Source organism: Acomys russatus, chromosome 5 (genome assembly GCF_903995435.1).
Source record: "Acomys russatus chromosome 5, mAcoRus1.1, whole genome shotgun sequence".
Taxonomy (NCBI): domain Eukaryota; kingdom Metazoa; phylum Chordata; class Mammalia; order Rodentia; family Muridae; genus Acomys; species Acomys russatus.
Genome location: NC_067141.1, coordinates 24,652,682 through 24,674,618, shown reverse-complemented (window position 1 = coordinate 24,674,618; position 21,937 = coordinate 24,652,682). Strand labels below are relative to the sequence as shown.

The 21,937-nt window shown below is 53.5% G+C and overlaps 1 protein-coding gene across 6 annotated transcripts in view; it reads right to left on the bottom strand.

Annotated features, from left to right (window-relative positions):
• Positions 1-2,847: 2,847 nt before the first annotated feature.
• Shank2 (SH3 and multiple ankyrin repeat domains 2) overlaps positions 2,848-21,937 on the bottom strand; it is a 433,328-nt gene continuing 414,238 nt past the window's right edge. For 3 of the 6 annotated variants that reach the window (XM_051145729.1, XM_051145733.1, XM_051145735.1), the window contains 5 exons: positions 19,448-19,578; positions 17,702-17,813; positions 16,846-16,866; positions 13,072-15,475; positions 2,848-4,534 (listed from right to left, as the gene is read on the bottom strand). In XM_051145729.1, the coding sequence (XP_051001686.1) occupies positions 3,964-4,534; positions 13,072-15,475; positions 16,846-16,866; positions 17,702-17,813; positions 19,448-19,578 (3,239 nt within the window). In that variant the 3' untranslated portion in view covers positions 2,848-3,963. The remainder of the gene's footprint in view (positions 4,535-13,071; positions 15,476-16,845; positions 16,867-17,701; positions 17,814-19,447; positions 19,579-21,937) is intronic. The other 3 variants (XM_051145731.1, XM_051145730.1, XM_051145732.1) reach the window with 3 other exon arrangements.

Sequence of the window (21,937 nt, the reverse complement as noted above, 5' to 3'; positions counted from 1 at the left end):
GTTTGCCAAAGACCCAGATTCTATCTTGCTCTCCTGGCCTTAGCCTGCTGCTGCAGCTGGAAGCATCACCCGGTTAGGCCAGCCAGAGGAGCCACTAGGTCTTCAGCTCCCATGGCCTGTGGCCAGCCGACAACCCTCAGCACTGTGAGGGCATCTCTCCTCCCCAGGAAGAGGGAACAGAGCCTGGCTCAGTCTTCGGGGTGCCCCTGTGTCCCATCCCAAAGCAAAGGGCACAGCCAGGCCTGGGGCCCAATGCTCACACAACGGGTCACACAGGCCCATTTTGACATTTTGCACAATTCTGAAATAATATACAAGGTCTCCATTTAGACAATGAGGGCACTTGAGGAAACAGGCCTGAGGTGAAGCAGCTGAGGGAAAGATGCCATCCTGTCACCTTGTCCAGATAAAGCTGGCTAAAGTGTGCCAACACCCTACTTCAGATGACAAGCTTGACAGCTCTGAGGGAGTCGGTTCCATTTTCCCCTTTGTAATCAGAACCACAACCTTATTGCAAGAGTATATTTATTTTTTTTTAACAGTAATTTTGGTTGCCATACAAGAGATTGAAGGATTTGGGGGGAAAAGTGCAAAGTACAGGAACTTCTTTCTCTCTCTCTCTCTCTCTCTCTCTCTCTCTCTCTCTCTCTCTCTCTCTCTCTCTCTCCCTCTCCCTCCCTCCTTCTTTCTTTCTCTCTCTATTTCTAAATAAATAAAGCCTAAAAAAGAAAAAGAGCACAAAATTAACAGCAACAAAGATAATGTGACATGTGTTGTTACACACAAATTATAGTGTGAAACATAGTAGTATTTAAAACCCAAAGTTGCTAATGGGAGAAAAAAAATATCAATATTTGTGGCCCCCCCTACCTGCACACACAAAAAAGTCATTGCCAGGTCAGCTGGGTAATTGCTTGTTCAATAACTCAGGAAAAAAAGTCACCATTTTATTAACTAAAGTATCACAAATAATTCTTATGTAAAGTTTCAGCACGCCAGCAGTCACATTGAGTTATTTTTAATTGTATGAATTAAATCTAAAATGCGCACGGACCCCCCCGAGAGTAGGGATCCTGGCGGGTATACACAATTTACAGCTTGAGAGATTTTGGTTTTGTATACACAATATTACAGAAACTAGGCATGTAAATTTATGCAGTTATTTAAATTACAGTATATAACAAAAGTTGATCTTAAAACCTGGAATAGTGGTAACATGGTCCTTATGAGCAGTTTAACATCTGATTCACCACTGAAGAGGGTCCTGGGGTAGGGCCTGGTCCTGACTTGTTCCCAGTGTGTGGGGGGGCACTAGGCAGCAATTTCAATGAGGGACTATTGCTTTCTGAGCAAAATCAACTGTCACAGACAGAGACTCAGTCATCTAGGCCAATGTGTGTGTTTGGGTGGTGGGGGGTGGGGGTAGGTTCCAATAGGTCCAGCTATGTTTCTGTGACCATACACTCCATGCAAAGCTGGTCTATCAGCTCCCAAGGCTGGCAGTCAGCTTGCTTCTGCTTGGTGGCATGTGGCCTGAAGTCTAAGGAAGGCAGTCGTGGCCTGTCACCCGCTGCCTAAGTTCAGCGGGCCCCAAGCCACCAGATCTCCTGCCCAGCATCTGCCTGGCACTGAGCACAGAGGTAATACCAAGCAGAGGCAAAGGAGAGGAGCCCAGTGACATGGCACACTGAGGGGACTTCGAAGAACCACCCACTGGAAGACAAGTTAATGGTGGGGCCACATTTTCACACTCTGAATTATTCTTCACTGGCTACCTGCAGTGTCTGGATTTGCAGTGTCTCTGGAGCCTGACTCAGTCACTTGCCTTGCTGTGGGAAAATGACCAAACCCAGAGCAAGGTGCTCAACAGTCACCTGGTGCCAGCTGATCGGATGATTCAGAAGTTGGGATTGACCTGCAAAGGGCTTGGGGGGACCGAATAATATTCCAAGCCTTGTTCTCCATATCAAGGGGCGCATTCATAATGGCTTGTACAAGTACACACACACACACACACACACACGTGTGTGTGTGCGCGCGCATGCATTGGTTTTGGAGAAACTGTCAAGTTGTGGATTCTAATCCTTTTGAAGAAATAACTGCTTGTCAATGATGAAGCTCTGGCAAAAGCTGGAAAATGACCCAATGCTGCAGGTTCTGATTGTCCAGGGAAAGGGTGACTTTTAAAAGGTCTCCTGTGTAATTGTCTCAAGGAAATGGTATTGTTAAACCACAAGCCTTTTTTTTTTTTTTTTTTTTTTTTTTTTTTCCTTTTAGCGTTCCAGCACTAGGTGGCACACAGGCTGCCCAGTAGACCAGCCACTTTTTTTCCCCTTAAAATATTGTGCTTATGAACTATCTGTACACATATTTAAACTTGCAGTAAAGAAAGAGAATTTTTTTTTTAAATTGCTAAATTTTATGTGTTCATTCTAGAGCTGTTCCAGGCCTTGTCAGACACGTGGTTGTAAGCGGAAGTGAAGGAAAAAAAAGTTTTAAAAAAGTTTTATAATTAGAGATGGGCTGGGCTAGTTATGAAATAATAAAACCGTAACCTGACATTCACGCCCCCTCTGAGTGCGGGGAAGGGAGTGGGGTGTATGGGAGCCTAGCTGGCTGCGTGGTGGCTGTGTGCAGTGTGACCTCCCTGGGATGTTAGAGGTATTGTTTTGAGAGGGAGAGATCTAGGGGGCAAGAAGAGTAGGCTCAGTGGCTGGGCCTGAGATGTGGCTTGGTCCGGGATACTCCCAGCTTCCTTTCCATGCATACCTACAGCCTATGCCCCGCTTTCTCTTCTCCACCAGGTCCTGACCGCGGGCTTCTCTGAGACCCAGATGTATGGTATGGTTAAGACAAGCTGGTGGGACCCCCACTATCTGAGGGAAGGGAGAAAGGCCCCTGAGTTCCACCTCTCTTGGCCTATGAGAGCCAAAGGGCTGCCTCAGCAGGATGCTCACCCATGGCCCGGTGTGGAACAGAGAGCATGGTATCCCATTGGCTCACAAGGAGGACAACTTCCCTGTGGCGGCCCTGCTTACCACGAGCCTCGGGTCTTCTTGTCCTTGTTAGAGCGGATGCTCACCTGTTCTGACCTCTGTGGAGCTCAGCAGACATCCAATTAAAGTAAATTTTGAGAGCCTCCACCTCTCCCTCCTAGGCAGATGCTCTGGGCAGACACACCTGCTCTCGTCTCGGAGGAGGTTGTGTGCTTGGGCAGCCACACACACCGGCTGGCTCGGCGGCCAGGCCTCCTTCCTCCTCAGGATCGTGACTTTGTGCTTTGACTAACTCCGTGTGACTTTGGCCACCCTGGAATTATGCTAATCGGTTTGCAGAAATAAAGAGAGTTAAGCAAGCTGGGCACGATCCTGTCCACACAGCCACCACTGCCAAGGACCTTGGAGCCAAAGAAAGCTCAGATACACGTCACAGGAGTCGGACAAGGAGGCAGATGGGATGGACGGTGTTTCTCTACCAGCTGGCTCAGGCAGGGCTCACCTGGAGCTGCTCACTGAGAGTCAAGCACAGGGGAGGGACAGGAGCCAAGGAGCCCACCCAGGAACCATAGGCCTGAAGAAAGGCTGTGTTCTGGGGCTGAGGGTGAGAGCTGCCCAGGAGGCAGAGGAGGGAGGCCTCAGGAGGTATCTGGAGTACACTGGTACCTGCCACAGAAGGAGAGGGTCCCACATGCCATCGATGGGAGCCTCTGAGACCATGACAGAAAACCCCCTTACCGTCCCTTTGGACAGAAGCCGCCCAAGAAATCTGCATGGAGAGCTGGGTTGTTTTGAGGCCCCGGTTTGGCCATACCAAGGACACCCACAGCACTTCTTTGGGTACCCAGAGACAAACCCACGGACCGGAGATTGGTGCTCTCAGCCTCTGCTTGGCCACCACACATGTCAACATAAGCCCATCTCTACTTATAACAGAGGAGTCTGTGAAGGCCCAGGGCAACCACCCTTATCTGTCCAGCAGCTGCTTCAAAGCCCTTTCTATGTTCATCCTATGCCCAACTCGAGTCACCCCAAGATCGATCAAGTCTTCCTTCTGGAGGTTCGGCAGGTGGCTGCCGTCAATCTCATTGTCCATGAAGGTCTCCTTGTGTTCACCCAAGTTCAGACTTTCCAGCCAGTCTGCCACATCTGGTTTTGTCCACAGGTGGACAGGCTTAGTTGTAAAAGGCTTATTTGAGATTGGCTGTTGCAGTATTGAAGGGGATGGCGACCTGCTGCGTCCTGCTGGGTTCAAGCCAAAGAGGTCCCCTGCGGGGGACTGGCTCGGAAGGCTAAAGACATCTGAGAGTGTGGGGGAGGGAGAGGCTGCGGCAGCAGATGGAGGGGTGGGCAGAATCTCTTTGCTCAACTCCGTTGGCGAGACCACAGGGCTTGGGGCACGTCTTGGTCCTGAGGTCCTGCTTTCATAGTCTGGGGGCCGGCTCTGCAGGGTGATGGGCTGGGAGGTGCCAGGGCGAACAGTGAAGGTGACCGTCGTGCTCCGTGTACCTGAGACAGTGCTCATGACCTCCGGGCTTCTGAAACAGCAATGACAGAAGAATATCACTTCCAGGTCCCTGAGGATCATGGTGGGGGCGGGGAGGGGCACCCACACCACAGCAGAGGGTCTGCACTGGCAGTGATACAGACTGCCAGGCCAGTCAGAAAGGGGGAATGGAGCAGGAGGCACTGCAGCACAGCAAGCCAGCCACTCACCTGGCCTAGGCTGGAAGGAGCTTGGAGGGACCCTCCTGTGCAGGCCAGAATGAGCCCAGGCCTCCTCCAGCAAAACACACCACCTAGGGGACTCCCTTTCTCAGTATCCTGCCAGGGCTCTGCTTAGGGTTAAAGTCCTTGGGTTTTGACCCATTGTAGGACCAGCCCTGCTTCAGAAGTGCCACACAGGCACGTTGGTTTAGAAGAACTTCTCCTTGGATGCTGAGGTGCAGAGCATCCAGGTAGCTAGTGCCAAGTTCTGCAGGGAGGTCTCTCTTCACAGGGAACCCTGTGTGTCACTGTAGGCCTCATGGTATACTGACACACTCCCTGCATGCTGGCCTTATCAAGAAGACCCTTCTCCCAGTGGTGTCCACAAGTGTCCTCCTTGCTACATCTGGGTAGCTGAAGTCCTTGGAACAGGGAGGGGGCAGGCTCAACTGTCATAAAGCCAACCTCCGCAGGCCCACTGTGGGTAGACTGTCGTGCATTGGGAGGAGGTCCTACTGGGTGCCCAGGAAGTTCTTGCTTTCACTTGCCTATCTGGGGGTGGTCATTTTTTATGAAATGACCGACCCCGCCCATGTTGCTCAGCCCCCCAACCCCCACGCCTCTCTCCAAATGCTACTGCTTGTTCTGCTGTCTCCAGACTGCAGCCTCGAGACCACAGATGCCACCAAGGTGAAAACAGGTGTCTCTTGATCTGGGCTTGCTCATGTGAATTGTGCCCCTCGCATTTCTGGAAAGGTCCATCCTGTCACAGGCACAGCCTAGACTGAAGTGGCGCAGAGTTTAGCTCACATGTCTTTATGTTCTGTATAAGCTGGTCAGAATTGAGGGTCCCCGAGTTTACCTCGTAACTGTCAGGGTGGGGCTCCTGAGGTGGTATGTGGTGGTGGCCTGCTTTGAGCTAAACTCCTTACAGTGTTGGTACACTGAACTTTGGGGAGCCCTTGCAGGGCACATAGATGCTAGCAGACTAGGATCTGTAGAGCTTAAGTGAATGGAGAGAGCCTGCGGCAACGTACCCTTGACCCTTGACCTTACTCTGCCTACCACTTTCCCTTGCCTGCTGCGTGTTTGGGTGAAGCTGGTCACTCAGGCCCCTCTCTGTTCTGGAGAATACTACTAGGGTTAGTAGCGATACTTTAATTGTGGGATATGGCAGGGGAGAGAGGAGGTGTGGGTGCAGTGGGCCAGGACTCTGCTGTGGATGGGACCATCGGACTTGCAGCAGTGGCTTCTGGGAACTGCAGGCACATGGGGGTTGGGTCCCCAGAGTGCTCCCCAACCCCAAGTTTGCTCACAGGGCCTGCCCCTGAAGCTCCGGGTCATCTCAGCAGGCCTGAGGCAGCACACAGAATGGAGACCCTGCAGCTCATCTGGGATATGCAGCTGAAACTCTGAGGACTGAGCCTTAGGGCCACGGTAAGGGTCTACAGAACCTGCCATGTCCCCTCCAACTTTCAGGTTGTAGGATGAGCCACTCCAGGACCAGCCTGAATAAGTACTGCAGTTACACAGGTCTCTTTGCAACTGGGGATGAGATGCGGCTCATTTCTAGCACGCGGCACTTCCCTATATAGAAGTGAGGCTATCCTAGGGCCCTTAGGGAGGACAAGGGAGCCAGGGGAGTGTCCTATAGGAGCCCCTGAACACCAGTGAAGAATCAGTGTGAAGCTCTGTGCCCAGCGCTGGCCTGACCCTTAGTTTGGAGCCATGTGGTGGGCATGTCAGTCCCCCGAGGGCCAGAAGCTACCTAGGCACTATTTAGCAGTGTCTCTAACCCCAGTACCCTGGGCTGGCCTGGCATTTTGGTTAGGATGGACTCAGCAGGCAGCAGATGCTGCTGGGAAACAGAGGTAGCAACGAGGACAGCGGCACACAGGAAACACACGAATCTCGGCAGGCCACACTTACTTCTGCTCAGCATGACCCTCTTCTGCAAACAGCACCATGGGAGCAAATAGAAACGACACAGGGCGTGGTTGAGATGACACTGCAGAACAGACTGAAAAGCAAGGAGAGGCAGCAGCCTCCCTCCTCTTGGGTGGAAAGAAGGTGGGGTTGAGCCCTGGCTAAATGGTCTACCTCAGAACCCTCCTTGCAGGAAGCCCAGTGGCTCAGGCCGGGCACTCACATGAGCAAGGGAACCCACACGCTGCCTTCTCTGGCGTGCTGTGAGGCACTCAAGGAAGCAAGGAAGGATCTATGTTAGCGACTCACAGCTATTTCTCTCACTTGGAAGAATGAGTCAATGGTCCCAGTGGACCAGGCCAACCTGCCCAGGCTAGGGCTTTCCATCCAGTTTACACCATGGCATGGCGGTCAGCCCAGCAGCTAATGGTAGGGAATACAGTCCCAGGAACATGCTTGGGGTCTACAGGTGCCCCACCCAGCAGGGCGAGCAATGGTGGACTAGCAGTGGACCACTGCAGTTGGACTAGCAATGGTGGCTGGCCTGCTCTGAGCCTTCTGGGTAGCCTGCCTCCTTCCTGGTGAATCACACTGTCATGACTCACTGGATCCTCCCTCGTGCGCAGATCATTATGTTGCTAGGCAACGGCTGGTCTACTGGGCTGCACGTACGGAAAGAAGTCTGTTACCCTGATTTAGAATAGGTACACACTCACAAATACCCGCCTCTGGGAGGATCATCTCTAGCCTGCTTTTTTAAAATCAAATTCATTTAAAAATGTGAGAATTAAGAAACAAAACAAAACCAGCTCAAGAGCAAATGCAGCTGCTGGCAGGCGCACTTCACCTGTCTTCCCTGGCAGGAACTGGTGAGCTGGGGAGGCGGATGGGCAACCAGACTCACGCTGTGGTTACCAACTCAGTCTGGACCTACGCAGAAGGGTGGGCTCCTCGTGGGCCAGCACTGGCCCCTCTGAGCGTGGCCCCCTCAGCCCTAGTCTCACCTCTGTGTGAGACACTAATGTCTAAACCACTTTCTCTCCTCTTTCCCTTCCTCCATCACCGCTCCCTTCTTTTTGGTGACTTGAGGCAGAGTCTCACTGTAGCCTCAGGTTAGTTTAGAACTTCTAGCAATCCCCCTGTCCCAGCATTGGGATTATGGGTGTACAGAATGGCATCAGGCATCAGACTTCCTTCTTGTGAAGCTGCTCTGCCTTTCCAGGCTTCCACAAATGGGGTGCAGGAAGGAGAACGGGGTCATGGGGTTTGCACTGTAGAGACACCACCCTTGCCGCCTCCTGGGACTATTCTAGGGTTCGTCCAAGTCTCGGAAGCTGAAACAGAAAGAATGGCTGTGGGGGGACACTGCGGCCTCAAGTTTAGCACACTGCCATGGTTCCCACCTTGCTCACAAGTCACCAAGACAGGGAGGTAGCTACTTCTGGGAGGCACTGTGATAGGGTCTTGTCAAAGGAGAGATGAGACCAAGACAGAAGACCTGAGCGGGGCTAGAGAGGTGGCTTCGCTGTTAAGAGCACTGGCTGCTCTTACAGGGGACCCAGGTTCAAATCCTAGCACCTGCACACTTGGTTCAGCTATCTGTAACTTCAGTTCCAGAGGATCCAACACCCTCTTCTGGCCCCTGCGAGCACTACACGTATGTGGCGTACATACACACAAGCAGGCAAAAACATCCATTGCACGTAAACATACTTTCTAAAAAGGAGACCTGCCATTTGGTGGTCAAAGGAAGGGACTCTGTCAGACTAGTCACCTCCATATGTGGACAGTGGCAGAAAGTGTCAGGCTGTCCCCAGCAGAGCTCACCTCAGTACTGAGTGCTGCCCAGGGCTGCCCCTTGGCAGCACCATTACCTTCCTGCTTTGGTTGGTGACCAAAGTACTGAGCTTGAGATGTCGTGGGACAGAAGCCCATGCTCTGGGACCAGTTGGTCACAGTAGCTTAATCAGATTGATTAATTTTAGAACTGAGGGGCTGGACAAAACTGGTGAGCCAGCCAAAAGCCAGGGGCATGGGCCAGGGGCAGTAGATACTACAGTTCAGAGCCGTGGGAGGACAGTGCGGGTAGCAGGGATTGAGTAAAGCTCCATAGGTACCTGTAACACTGTCTGCCTCAGGGACCTTGGAGACTCGGACTTCCTTAGTACGACTGTTTTCCTCCCAAGCTTCCACGGGCTTTGGCAAGGTGAAGACCAAACTCTGGGTCTCTCATAGACTCACCACAAAGGACAGACAGTTGAGTATGTGTCACACTCTTTGGGAGGAGCCACAGAGACTCCCTTAAGCACTCACTGCCCTGGGCTCTAGGGAGGATGAATGAAAGCTAAGTGTTTCCATGAAGGCTGGAAGAAAACTGGTTTTATCCTTCCTAAGTCATGCCTGGTGTCTGGTCACAGGCAGCTTGACTGACTGCTCAGTGCTTATAGGCAGGCAGCTGGGTCTTCAGCGTCTCCAAGGCACCTCTTCAGCATGAACCTCGGATGCATCCTCCTCCTGTCTCATGTAGCCTGGGAATGCCAAGGACACTGGAGTCCACTCCTGGTAAGCCATGGTAAGTCTGTGCATGCTCTCCATCCCTTGGATCTGATCCTGAGTTCTCACAGCCTGCTTGCTCCTTGCTGGGTGGCCCGACTCTGCCTCCTCCGTATGGAGAGTCCATCTGGCCCAGCGTCACCCTCTCCACCCACTGTGTTCAGGGTGCTGTGCTTCCGGTTTCTGCGTAACGGGCTCCTTTGTGCATTTTAGGTCATTGAAAGTCCCTCCCTTAGAGTGCCAGATCCTTTCTAACTGGGTGGAACACCGTTTCCCCTCTGTGGCACGTATCACACATTCTGTCTTGTTTAGTATTGGCCATTTTTCATCTCAAGGGATAGCATCCCACCCCCCCACCCCCCCATGAGGGAACAGTGGCTGTGCTTTCTCAGTGGCACGTATCTCTCAAATGACAAATTTTGAGCACCACATGGCACCTGGCACCCTGGGCCATCAACAGGGTGCTTGGGTAGATGATGGTGTTTCCCAGCTCTGGAGGGCTGCAGTGTCCTCTGTGGTGATGTCCTCCTCTCCTTTCTTGGGCTTGGTACTGGGCTACAGACAATGCTAGCGGTTGAGCGAACTCTCTCCCATGGCTGGTCATTGGTCCTATGCAGCTTTAACCAGGACACCTAAATGTGCTGCTTACATCCATAAAGCAGCAACAATGTCAGTCAGGCCTGCCACCTCCACTGTGGGTCAGATTCATGAGCAGATGACAGAGGCCTCTAAAAGTCAAAAGTCCAACTGAAGGACATGCCAGGGTCACCTATGAAGTGTTTGCTTCTCTATCCCACAGGGACTGAGGCAGACACCAATACAGCCCATCCTCCAAGTTCTAGGCTCTTGGAGGAGGGCAGAGCTCCTAAGCAGGGGCTCTGTGGTTAGGGACCAGTCAGTATGGGGAAAGCCTGTGGGCACAGTGGGTAGAGACAACGATTGTAGAAGCAGGGCCCACCCACCAGCTTCCTTCCTTCACTTTGATCTGGTCTGACTCTCTTAAGAATGCGTCAGCATCAGACCCGTGGACAGAGCTGCTCACGGCCTTTTCAGACGAGGCCTAAGAAAGCCTGTGACTGGAATTCCCTTTCGATATGTCCGTAATTAAATGTGTATAAATTCCACATTGTCCTGACTTTGGGGCAAGTCTAGAAACCATGAAGTTAGACTCCCTTATACCCCCCCCCGGAAGCAAGCACGGGCCACCTAATGCTTTGCTCTTTCCTGGACCCTGTCCTGGTGCCAGCATACGACCAAGTCTCTCAGAGCCGGCAAGAGACCCCAGCAGAAGACAAGCATTATTTCAAAAGGCCAAGTGCAGCAAAGCGCTTGCCCGAGTGGAACCACCAGGGAACACTCTTGAGAGATGGTTCTTCCTTGGTGAGCAAAGTCGCCGCTCTTGAGGAAACAGGGTCTCTCTCTCTCTCTGCCTTAATGTGTGTCGCTTCAGAAAGCATGGTGGGGTTTCAGCTTTCCTGGAAACTCTCATTTCCTTTTCCCTCCTCTGTAATAATTCCCTCCATTTGACTTGGAATTCCTTTTTGCCCAGGGTTGGTCACAACTCAACGTTTAGAAGCATTTACAAGCGGTGCCTGGTGAGTGAACCTCCAGCTGTCATCCTGGGCCTGACAGTGAAGGCAGCAGGGAAGCATCCGAGCAATGCGAACTTAGGCCAATGCACCTAAGACAAGAGGCCGAGCTTGGTCACCTCTAACACCCATCTGGGTGGCATCAGTGGTTCCATGAACTGCCGCCATAACTTGTGGTCTTCCGAGTCTTGCGGTTGCAGCTGGCATCCCAGGGTGCCCATGCCCAACATGGTGCGATCCTTAGGTTTGGAAAGCAGGGTCAGAGGTAAGTTCTCTACTGCTTGAGGCCAACAACTGTCATCTCTACCCTCAGCAGCAGGAGGCTTCCAGGTCTAATGGCTGCTCTCGTCTTCTTAGGAGCTCAGTCTTAAAGATGGTCATCAACAGTGGGCCCTGTCTCTGGAGCCAATCCCCAGCCTCAGTTTAGGAATAGAATCTTCTCGTAGAGTCCCTTTGACTCTGCCTTCATGGCTCTGATGACCAGTTTCTTCCTCTCTGCTGGTACCTATGTGACAGAATCCCTGGGGTTTGGAGGGGCTGTGTGGGTGCTGGCTAAAGTCCTTGCCGTGAGGAGCTTCGGCCATGAATAAACTGGCTGGGTGGCACCAGTTCTTGGCTACTGAAATAGTGCTGGTGATGTTCTCTCTGAGTCAACCCCCCTCCCCATCTGGTGCCCACCTAGAGTAAGGAAAGACAAGAGTCCCAGGCCTCAGGGGAGGGTAAGTCTCCCTCGCTCTACTAGGAGCTACCAGACATTGTCTAACCAGGAAAAGAAAGGACAGGGGAACATCTGTTGCTGTTCAAAAGCAATCCCGCCCCCGCCCCGCCCCCGCCCCACCCCGCTGTGAATGAGGCTAATGGATGGACTCAGGGATGCTGATGCATGTTGAAGCTGTCCCCTGACCGGACAGTAAGCTTTGCAACCCTGGACTCATCCACTCTCTCCTGCTGACGACGGCGCTAACGAGGAGACGAGAGAGGCTACAATACCTGCTTAGCCTCTCTGAAGAATGGACTTAATACCCAGGGCCCTGATGCCCAGTGGTCATAAACACCACCCCGAGGGTTTGCAAATGTTACTTTCACAAGTGTGGGTGTATCATAACGGTCTGCACTACTACATAGGGAAAGGGCTGAAACAGGCACGTTTTAAGGTTGCCTTGGGACGTCTGCATATGTATAATAAAACTTGCATGTGTGTGTGTGGTTACCTTTACCAGAAGTGTGTGTGTGTGGGGTGTTTCTGCAGAGGTCTCCTAGCTGTCAGGGAGCCACAGGAGCTTGTGTCTGCGCACCACCTGTAGCAGGTGTCCTGTTAACAGGAGGCAGCATCCACCCCGCTTCTTTACAACAGCGACCAATCGGTATTTCTCAGAGGAGTAAAGGAGCCGTCCAAGTCATTCATTTACAACCAAACTGAAAGGTAATTGGGGAAACTGTGGCTCACAGCCCAACCCTTAAGACCCAAATGCAGTGTGATGTCCCCGATTAACGGACTTGGTTGCTTGAATCAGATGCCTGCCCAGCAGGAGAATAGAGACTTCATTAGTCAAAACGATGAAAACTGAGCTCAGCTGTCAGGGAGAGACACACGGAAGCGGGAAGACATCACACACGGGAACAAAAACATAAAAGCCACGAGAGAGGGCGGGGCCCCGCAAGGCTGCCGAGTACCATCCCGAAGAACCTTCTGTTTGGGCTTACAGTGAGTTTATTCCACTCCCATCCCAATGGTGGTAGCTTGTTAGACCCTACGTGATGCTGAAAAATGGCCCGTTTGGGCTTATCTGACAATGATTCCTTTGTGGCGTCTGCCCCTGGGTGGGGTGATGCAGCCGAGGGGCAGGTATTCATCCAGAGCAATGCCCGGCTGCTTCCTACTCCTCAACCCCACTGGTGATTGAGAGAGAGGGGACGACACACCCATGTTCAGACAACTGGCCACATCGCCCACACTCTGGCCACTTCTGTCGACCAGTTTGGGTTTTAATGGAGCTCTGCCTGCCTTTGCGGTGGTCTCAGCAAAGGTCTGGAGGGAACAGAGCAGAGGCCTAAGCTTCCTTCTGGAAGTGACCATGGGCCTGGCCCGTACAATCTGGTTTCCTTAAGTGTCTTTAGGAGGGTGTGTCACAGGCTGCCCTGGCAGCCACGGCCTTGACTCTGCTGTCGTCCGGTGATAGAATGGTGACAACATGGTTACAGCCATGCAGGTCCCCTCTTCTCGATTGCATAGGTGGCTCCCCAATGGTTTTTCTTGACCAGCACTGGACCACATATCCCCAAGCTGACCTCGAACTTACCTTGGAGCGAGGTTGGCTGACTTGGCTCCCACTGGCAGCTCCAGACCTTCCCCAGGCTTGACCGATTTCCCCCTGTTCATCTGCTGCAGAATGGAGTTTAGCTCACTAATGACATTTGCCTTTGGGCCTGAGAGAATTGGGCTTTTGACCTCTGTGACGTCACCCCACAACTTGGAGGTCCTTGGCTGGATGACCTTTGCCACACCGGCCTGGGCACTGCCCGGCGGGGGCGGGGGTGCGGGTGGGGGGATCACAAAGCCATCCGTGTCCTCTTCCGGGAGCGTGTCTTGGTAAAGTGCGTTGCTTTTGTGAACAATGGGCTTCATTTTTGGCTTTGGAGGTACTGGGGGCTTGTCAACCACAAAGGCTTGTCCATCTGCATAGACTGTGCAAGTATCCATGCTCTCCCCGCCCTCTGAGGACAGCGTGGAGATGCTGGACACTGTGGAGATGGTGCTGGTTGTCTCGAGATGGTGGTCGCTGCTACTCCGGCTGTCCACCTCCTCGATCCCAGAGTCGGTGACTGCGTCGAAGCTCTCAGGGGGTGGTAGGAAAGAGGAGGGCAGGCAGTTTGAGATGCCGGCTGGCTTCTTACCGTCCGTGGAGTTGGCTGGTTGGCTGGAGTTCAAGGAAGGGGGCTGAGGGGCGTCGTTCTTCTTCTGCTTCACCAGGTCAGCAAGAGCGGGAACCGAAGCTGCACGGTCGTCGGGGATATCAAAACTATTTGCGAATTCCAGGGGAGGTGGCAATGGTTCTGTGAAAAGAAAGTCCTCATCCAAGTCCACGGACGCCAGAGGGGGAGGGGGGATGCGGAATGGCAGAATAACCGCCTCTTCCACGGAGCCCGCTGCCACGATGGTCCTGCCGGGCGCGGCGGCGGGCTCCGGGGCGGCGGAGATCTGTAAAGCACCTTCGGTTTTGGGAATGCCTTCTGGCACTGTGGAGGGTGAATGGTCTGGCTTTGTGTCCCCATCCTCTCCGTCCTCCTCTTCCTCCAGGGGCGGCCCTGCTGTGGGAACATCCACCGTGTGTACCATCAGCAGGCCGGCTGACTTCTGCTGGGCGGTGTCCACGATGTTGATCAGCATGTTCTTCTTGTCATCCCCCCTCCGGTCTTTGCTCAGGTCCGTCTCGTACTTGTTCTCTGTCTCTTGCCGTCGCAGGGGACCTCTAGTGTTCTGCCTGGTGACCGGAGGAAAGCCTGACTCCACACTGGGCCGCATTTTGGTATCGATGTAGAGAGGCTTGTTAAGGTCGGCCTTGGGGGCCTCCCCCTTGGGCCCCTGCTGGGACTCCTGCATGGCTCGGTCCCTGGCAGAGAGTGCCAGGGCCAGCGGGGAGCTGGGGTCGAGCAGCCTCCCTGTGAGTGGGTGCACATAATTCTCAGGGCTGGCTGGGCTGCTGCTCTTGAGAGGAGCTGTTGGGCCACTCTCGGGACCCTTGGCTTTGGATGCGGAACTCAGGGGTCCCCCGGGTTCCCCCTGAGAACCAGCCTCACTACCACCTAGGAAGTGGTTCTCCAGCTCTCTGGGTGCTGCCCCGGGGGTAGGCGACAGTGGTTGTTCCGTTCCGTCCTCATCACCAAACCCACCCTCCTCAGGGAACTTGGAGGGCCGCATCCGGGGAGCAGGTGGGCCCAGACCCACATCCTCATCTCCCAGGTCTGTGGAGAGGAAGGCTGGGGAATTCCTCCTGGCTTCCAGACGCTTCTCCCGGTCACGCACAGCCCCGGCAATGGCTGCAGCAAAGGGGCTGCTGACGGTGAGGCTGTCATCTGGCCGGAGCTGGCCGGGCTCGGTTGCCTGGGGGTCAATCTCCATACTGCTGCCCTGGCTGCTTTTGCCGCTGCTGCTGGTAGAGGGCTCCTTAACGATGATGGTTGGGATTGGGATGGAGCAGATCTTCTCAGGGCTGTCCTCCACGTTGGACTGCTTTACCAGCATGCCCTTCCGCCTGGCTGGCTTGGCAGGGACGTAGACGGCCTTGCTGGCTATCTTTCCCACCTCTGAGTACGGGTTCTCCGGCATCTGTCCCCGCTTGGTGCGGAAGGCAGCCTGTGGGGCGGGGCTGCGGCTGTAGACGTCTTCCGAGTCCAGGGAGAAGCGGTCTAGCTCTCTCCTGTAGAACATCCCCTTTTCCCGCATCATGGTGGCCACAGTGTCAGACCTGGTGGCTGGGGGCACCTTGGCAACAGGGTTCTGATTGAACGCAGGCTTAATTGTCCCATAGACTCTTGGAGTCGGGGACCTGGGGCAGTTGTATGTGGTGGGGGAAGGTGGAGGGGGAGATGGGGGCACAGATTGTGGCGGAGGGGGGATGTCCTCAGAAGTGTCCGGCATGGACAAGCTTCGGGTGAACTTCAGCATTGGGGGAGCCAGAAACTGCCGCTCTTCCTCTGTTATCCCTGCAAGCAGAGAATATGGTGTTTTAAGCCCAGCAACTGCAAAGCCCACTGGAGTCCTCAGGACTGTGCAACACACTGTGTCTCCACAGACTCAGACAGTAGACAATTGTTAGGAAGCACAGCACAAGCCAGGACGCTGCAGTTAGTCACACGCCCAATAGGAGCCAGAAACAGAAAGAAAGGTGTTCAGGGTGGTGAACACATGTAGGGATTTGCTTCTCTGGGGGACACTGTGGTGTCTGGAGTGAGTTAAGGGTGGCAGGGGTCCAAAACTAGGCTGTGTGCAGCCCTTAGGCCAAGCCCTGGCAACCCGAACCCAAAGATGTGACAAGTGGCATCGTCTGCCTTTCAGGTCTCATGACGGCTCCTAAGGGACTGAGGATCTCATCTGACTCTCCGAGAGACCATATGAGTGATATAAAGATCAAGGCTGCTGTCCCTCCTGTCCAGTTACCAGGCTGACCTGCCACCTTGCTAGAGTAGTTGTCTGCTTAATGGTGTCCCATGTGTGCTAACAGGAGGCGCTACTGTTGTTGTGTGGTCTTCTCTAGGGGGACATTGACCAGTTTTGTCACCTGCTACCTTTGGGCCACACTGAAGGCTCTGGGTATGTTGAATTCCTCAATTTGCAGCAGGTAGCTGGTTTGAAAGAAGGGTGATTCTGGCATGGCCTGTTACCATGAATGGGGAGCCTTGATCTCTCCACCTAGTCTTTGGCCGCAGCAGCTGCAGGATGCTGATCAGCTGCTCCATGCCAGCTGCCCAACTCCACAGCTGCCCGTAGGACAGAAGTGGGCCCGTAGGACCCTCTGGAGAATGGTGGTTGGCTGTCATAGGTAACCAGGACTGGATGACTTGGCACAAGGGCCGAACCATGTTCCTGAGACCTGACTGGCAACAGTGTGTGGGTGTGACCACGAGCAGGGTATGGCTGAGGTCACAGTGTGACCTGAGCTTTCTCTGGGTGTTATCAGCTGATGTGACAGTGAGTTCCAATACAGCCTAAGACACACAGACAGAAGCAGCGGACACAGCGCAGACACCAAGGATGGATTCTCAACACAGGGGCATGCAGGTTTTCAGAGGCAACAAAATGGATTACTTGAAAAAAAAATTCCAGGACAAAACTACAGTCACTTATTCCATGAGAACTTCCATTTGATAAGGGTATTCCAAATTGAGTATACTCCTGTGGGAGGCTAATTTGGCATCTCAGAGGTCTGTCGGTGAAGAATATCTCTGCGGACCATTCACTGGGAGTTGTCACCTAATGGTGACCTTCCCGAGGAGTAATAATTTAAGAATACCCCTTATAAAGTAAACTGGGACACATTCAAGGGACAGATTCCAAACTGGGGGCGTTCACTGACCTGATAGAAAGATTCTGCTGTCTGACAGGAGGAAATCAACTGTTATTAGCCAGAAAGATGCAGAAATACAACAAGGTGTGTGTACAGCTATGCCCGGCCCTGAGTGTGCCAGGGGTGGGGGCGAGCCACCCAAGCTGCAGACGCCACCACGGACATGACCGTCTAGATGCTGCCTCCTTCCTCCTCCTCTAACTAAAAACAGACACGCCATGCCTCCATAGCATTACCAGGAGGAGCCTCCGTAACACACAGAGCTATGCTCCTGGCGGTGCCCTGGTGAGGCTGGAGGCTGCATACCCCATCTTTTTACATGGTAAGGCTCCACTGTGTCAAGCAGTAGCCTTAGCTTTCAGAAAGTGTACGTGGTAAGGACCACACTGAAGTTTTTCTTGTCTTGGGGGGTGGGGGTGTCAGGTTTACCTTGCCCTGTCCGAGTCACTGAAGGAAATGGGATGTTAGCGAGGAAGGCAAGCTACTTTCTTACACACAGCGCTTTAGACCTGACCCGGCCACCCGGAGAAGTACGTCCCTTGAGCTCAGCCTATGAAACATCGACTGGAGGGGTTTGCTCACCCCGCCCGCCCTCCCTCCTTCCTGCTCCCTTGGTTGCTACTGTCATTGGATTAAAGAAACCATCCTAAAGGAAGGTTTCATGCCCCACCATGTTTAAGGGGCTGCCTGTAAGAGAGAAGTTGGGTGCTTGCGCCCCTGGCAGGCACGCCTGGTGGGAATGACTAGATCCAGGTGCCAAGGCAACCATGGGGCCTGGATTCAGGAGCGCAGAACTCCTGAGGAGCTGGGGGCTGTGTCTGGAAGCTTAGGGGCAACGTCTTCGGGTGGAGGTCACGCTTCTTACCTATCGATTTCTGCCTTCGCATCGTACCTCGAGGGAGGCCCAGAAACGGGCCTTTCGGGCTCCCAGGGACCGTGGGCGTCATTACAGCAATCCCTTGGCGCTCGTACACGGACTGCAAACCAGAGATCCAGGTGAGGTGTATCCCTGGGAGCCCCACCCATGGTGACAGGGCCAGACGCAACAGGAAGCTCTGGGAGCATCAGCCATCGATCGCATGGCTTCCTCAGGCTGTGCCCTCCCCACACTTCTTTTAGATCTTGTCATATGATGCCAACATGCCCAGCTCCTGCTAGCCATACTCTGCTGAGACAACATTCACTAGGCCAGTCAGCAGAGGAGCTTATGGAGAACCAGATGTGGTGGGCAGTGGAGTCTGATCCCGGGCCATGCCCTGGGTCCTCATGTCCTTGTGACCCTGGTCAAGTCCTCAGCTTGGATTTTGTTTTCTTCTTGAGATACTGTGGAGGTGGACAGGTGCCAGACCTGTGCGAGGGAGTAGGATGCACGATCTGGGGAGATCTGCCAAGCAACCCTGGAACGTGTCACAGAGGCTGTCCCTAGCCGCCTCCCTTGGCTCTGTCCCTCTCCTGGTCTAAAGGTAGGTTCCCTCATAGCTGGTACACCTGTGCTGTTTTACCTGCCAGTCAGAGGTGGTTGGCTGGCCTATGCTTCACAGCCCTGGGAGAAAGTTGGGAAAGATCAGACACCAAGGCTGACTAAGAATATGTTTGTGGGTACACTCTGACAGGCTCATCTAGGCTCCACAGTCTTTCTGCATCTGGCCCTGGAGACTGCAGAGGTAGAATGCTGGCCCCTGGGAGGTCAAAGGAACCTGTCCAATGGGGCTGTCAGGTTGGAGAGTGTCTGGATGGAGTGTGGGTGTGCTGCAGGCTAGGGTGTCACTGAATGAAATCCTGAGAAGGAAGAGGGCCTGAGGTGAATATTTGAACCTTGGCAGTGTCTATTTTTTTGGCTATCATATAAAACTCTTACCAAGTTCATGACAACTGTGGACGTTACTGTGTAAAAGGGCTAGAGTAGACCAAGTCAGTTTGAAAGTGAGCCAAAGAGACTACTCAGCCTTGAGGTGGGGCAGTTAGTCTCAGTCCTGGCATTGGGCTGTGATGGTGGACCATCACAGAGGGAGGTACCAAGGCCTTCGAAGGCCTCACTTTTGTCCAGGACTCACCCCCCTGGCTCCTGAACAACTTGTCCTCTCTTTACTGGGAGTGTCTTTTGCTTGAGGTGGGTGGGCATAGCAACATCTGCTATGAGCTGGCATCCAGGGCTTCCTGTGCACCATGAAGCCCGATACACCAAGCAGCTTCCCTTCTAAGGATGCTGTCACCCCAACTCAGAGCATGTGCAAAGTTGTTTGTGCAGAGGACCACAGTGTGTGAGGCACTGTCAGGCAAGGGGCACTGCCTGAGGAACACTCCCACGGGCCCTATGCCCACAGTCTCTTGGTTGGACACATGGAGGGACACCCTCAAGGTTTGGGGGATCTGTGGATAAACCCAGGTGAAGGTGGCATGTAGGGGTGGTGAGGTTTGCAGCTCAGCCTGGTAATTGTCTTATTTCGGATTGGTGCTGGATCAGAGTGCTTGCCCATGGAGATAGGCTCTGAACATGTGCAGAGTGGGCTTGTGAAGGCCAGCGGCTGAACTGGCTTGCCCCTTGTTTGCCAAGCCCTCTGCCTGCCCACAGCCAGCCCAGGCCACACTTTACCCAGTCTCACTGACTCACGTTCACATCAGAGGCTGCTGGGAAGCACCGGCTAGTCGGCCGCTGCTTAATGGTCGCCACCCTGGATTCTACGGCCACGTTCTCTGCGGTCCTGGAGGGCTTGGAGGCTGGGACTATCTCTTCTGGTTTATCTAGGAGACAAAGTAAGAGACGGAGTGGCTCAGTGTCATGGCAGCCTGGGAAGGGGCATCGGTGGGCTCCGTTAGGAGAATGCAGGCACGCAGCCACCGTTCATCTGTCTGGAGCGGCAGGCAGGCTGGGGCTTGGGGAGCATGCATGCGTCTTTCCCCACTCCGTGTATCTCGCTAGGGTGTCCACTGCACATCCCAGACCTCGCCTGCCTGAGGTGTTATAACTGCATAGAGACAGCGGGAGACCTCAGCATCTCAGCCTGCCCTCTTGGAGAATGCTATACCATCCAGGACCTACGACTTGGCCATCTTCAGGTCGGACAGACGCGGTTTGTCATTGGTAGTGTTGATTTTGGAATTACTCTTAGAGCCAGGGTCTCATTGTGTATATAGCTCAGGCTGGCCTTGCACTTTCATTTCTCCCATGCCATTCTTCTGAAAGTTGACATTACAGGCCTGTGCCACCAAGTGTGTGTACACATGCATGTATGTACGTACACACACACACAAAATGAGGTCCTTTTTGTAACTAAGCATTTTTCAAGGCAAGCACCCTGCCCCCAAGGCTGGAATATTGACTGCAGTTAGGCAGCCAAACAGGATGGCAAGAGCCCCAGACTCTGATTACAGAGAACATGCTAGAACATTCTCCCCATGCTAGAACAGTCCCACTTTTAGAAAAGGAAAACCACATCTCAAGGAGTCCTGGGAAGTGGAAAAACCAAACCAAAATAACCAAAGCTTTTTTTTTTTTTTTTTAAACTTGAAAACCGAAGCTCATTCTAGAGTGACCCGACATCAACTTAGCTCTAAGACAGCTGAGATCCTGGGACCCGAGCGAGGCTTTGTCTAGGGTTGTTAGAACGTAGGGACCCCACTCCCCAAGACCTGCAGTCAGAAGTTGGCTTTTATAGATGAGCTCAAACTCATTTCTATGTAGTCCCCATTGCCTGCCTGCCAGCTTGGCTGATGCTTATGTGGCTTGCTTTGGTGAGCCAGCCAGGACACATTGGCCTCGTCTTATCTGCACCCCTGACCCCATATGCCAGGTTTCTTACACTGGTCATTTTGGTTTAGCCTCAGCTGAGATGTGGCCACCGGCAACCACACAGTACACTCTCAAGGAAGGAGCTGAAGCCAGGTGTTGGTGGCACACGCCTGTAATCCCAGAACTCAGGCAGGCAGAGACAGTTTGAGCTCTGTGAGTTCTAGGCCAGCCTGGTCTACAGAGCGAGTCTAGGACAGTCAGGGCTACACAGGGAAACCCTGTCTTAGGGGTGGGGGATGGGCGGGATGGGAGAAGGACTTGAGAACTCTCAGCACTGGAGAGCTATGTCCCACCACTGCAGTGGGCACTGAGCAGGGGACACTGGAGTCACTCTAGAGACCATCCTCTTCTCCTCAGTGGTGCTTGCTCTGAGCCCACGTCCATGGTCCACAGAGGCTTAACATGGGGTTAAAGCATCCTGAGCCTCGAATGTGGGTCAAGTGGAGGCTATTGCATTATAAGAGGAGTGTCTGGGTGTTTCTCAAGGAGAGCGCAGGAGACCTGCAAGAATCCAGCCACCTCCACCTTGAGATGTGAAGGCCCCTCCCTCCTGGCTTGTGTGGGGAGCCAAGCCTGCTCATCCAGTGAGTGGTTGGCTAGGACTAGCAAGTCAGGGTAGGGGTGAGCTCCAGGAAGCTCCTGCTTTTCCTGTCCCATAGAACTGGCCTTTGTTCAACTCAGTGGCTAATGGTGGCAGCTGGTCAAGGGAAGGTTGTGGGCCAGAGAACCCTTGGGGCATCAGATGTAAGACGTACAAGGTGATAGTCCTGCTAGGAAGGCCCTGGGCACAGGCTCAGCATGAGGAGGCGGTTGGTTGGAGTCTGCTGTGTAGGGACTGAGTCTGGGCACATGGAAGGAAAAGGATTTGAGAGAAACATGCTCATGCTGAAGAGCCATAGAATACACTGAGAATCTCCCTGGCAGGGGCTGGCAGTGTTTGCATTTGCACTGGTGGCCTGTGGGCCTACTGCTTGGCACATGAGCACTTGTGACATCTCTACACACCCAGCAGCCATAGGCAGTAGGCTGTGATCTGAGAACTGCACGGCCTCCCATGACGGTTCTGACCCTGTGGGGCTTTGAGGCTTTACCACAATTTACCTGCCTGTAGGAAAAACACTGTCTTTCATAGAAGGCACAGCTGGTGGGTGCTCCTGTAGGGGTGACCAGAGCCACCAACCTCACCTAGCTGACTACAGAACAGAGGGCGGGCTGTGGAGTCAGTAATGTGACAGTGCTGTACAGTTGCATCTTGGGGCACTCCCCTCCCCGCAGAGCCTTGAACACTGGCCTGGTCTCTTGAGCTCTGCC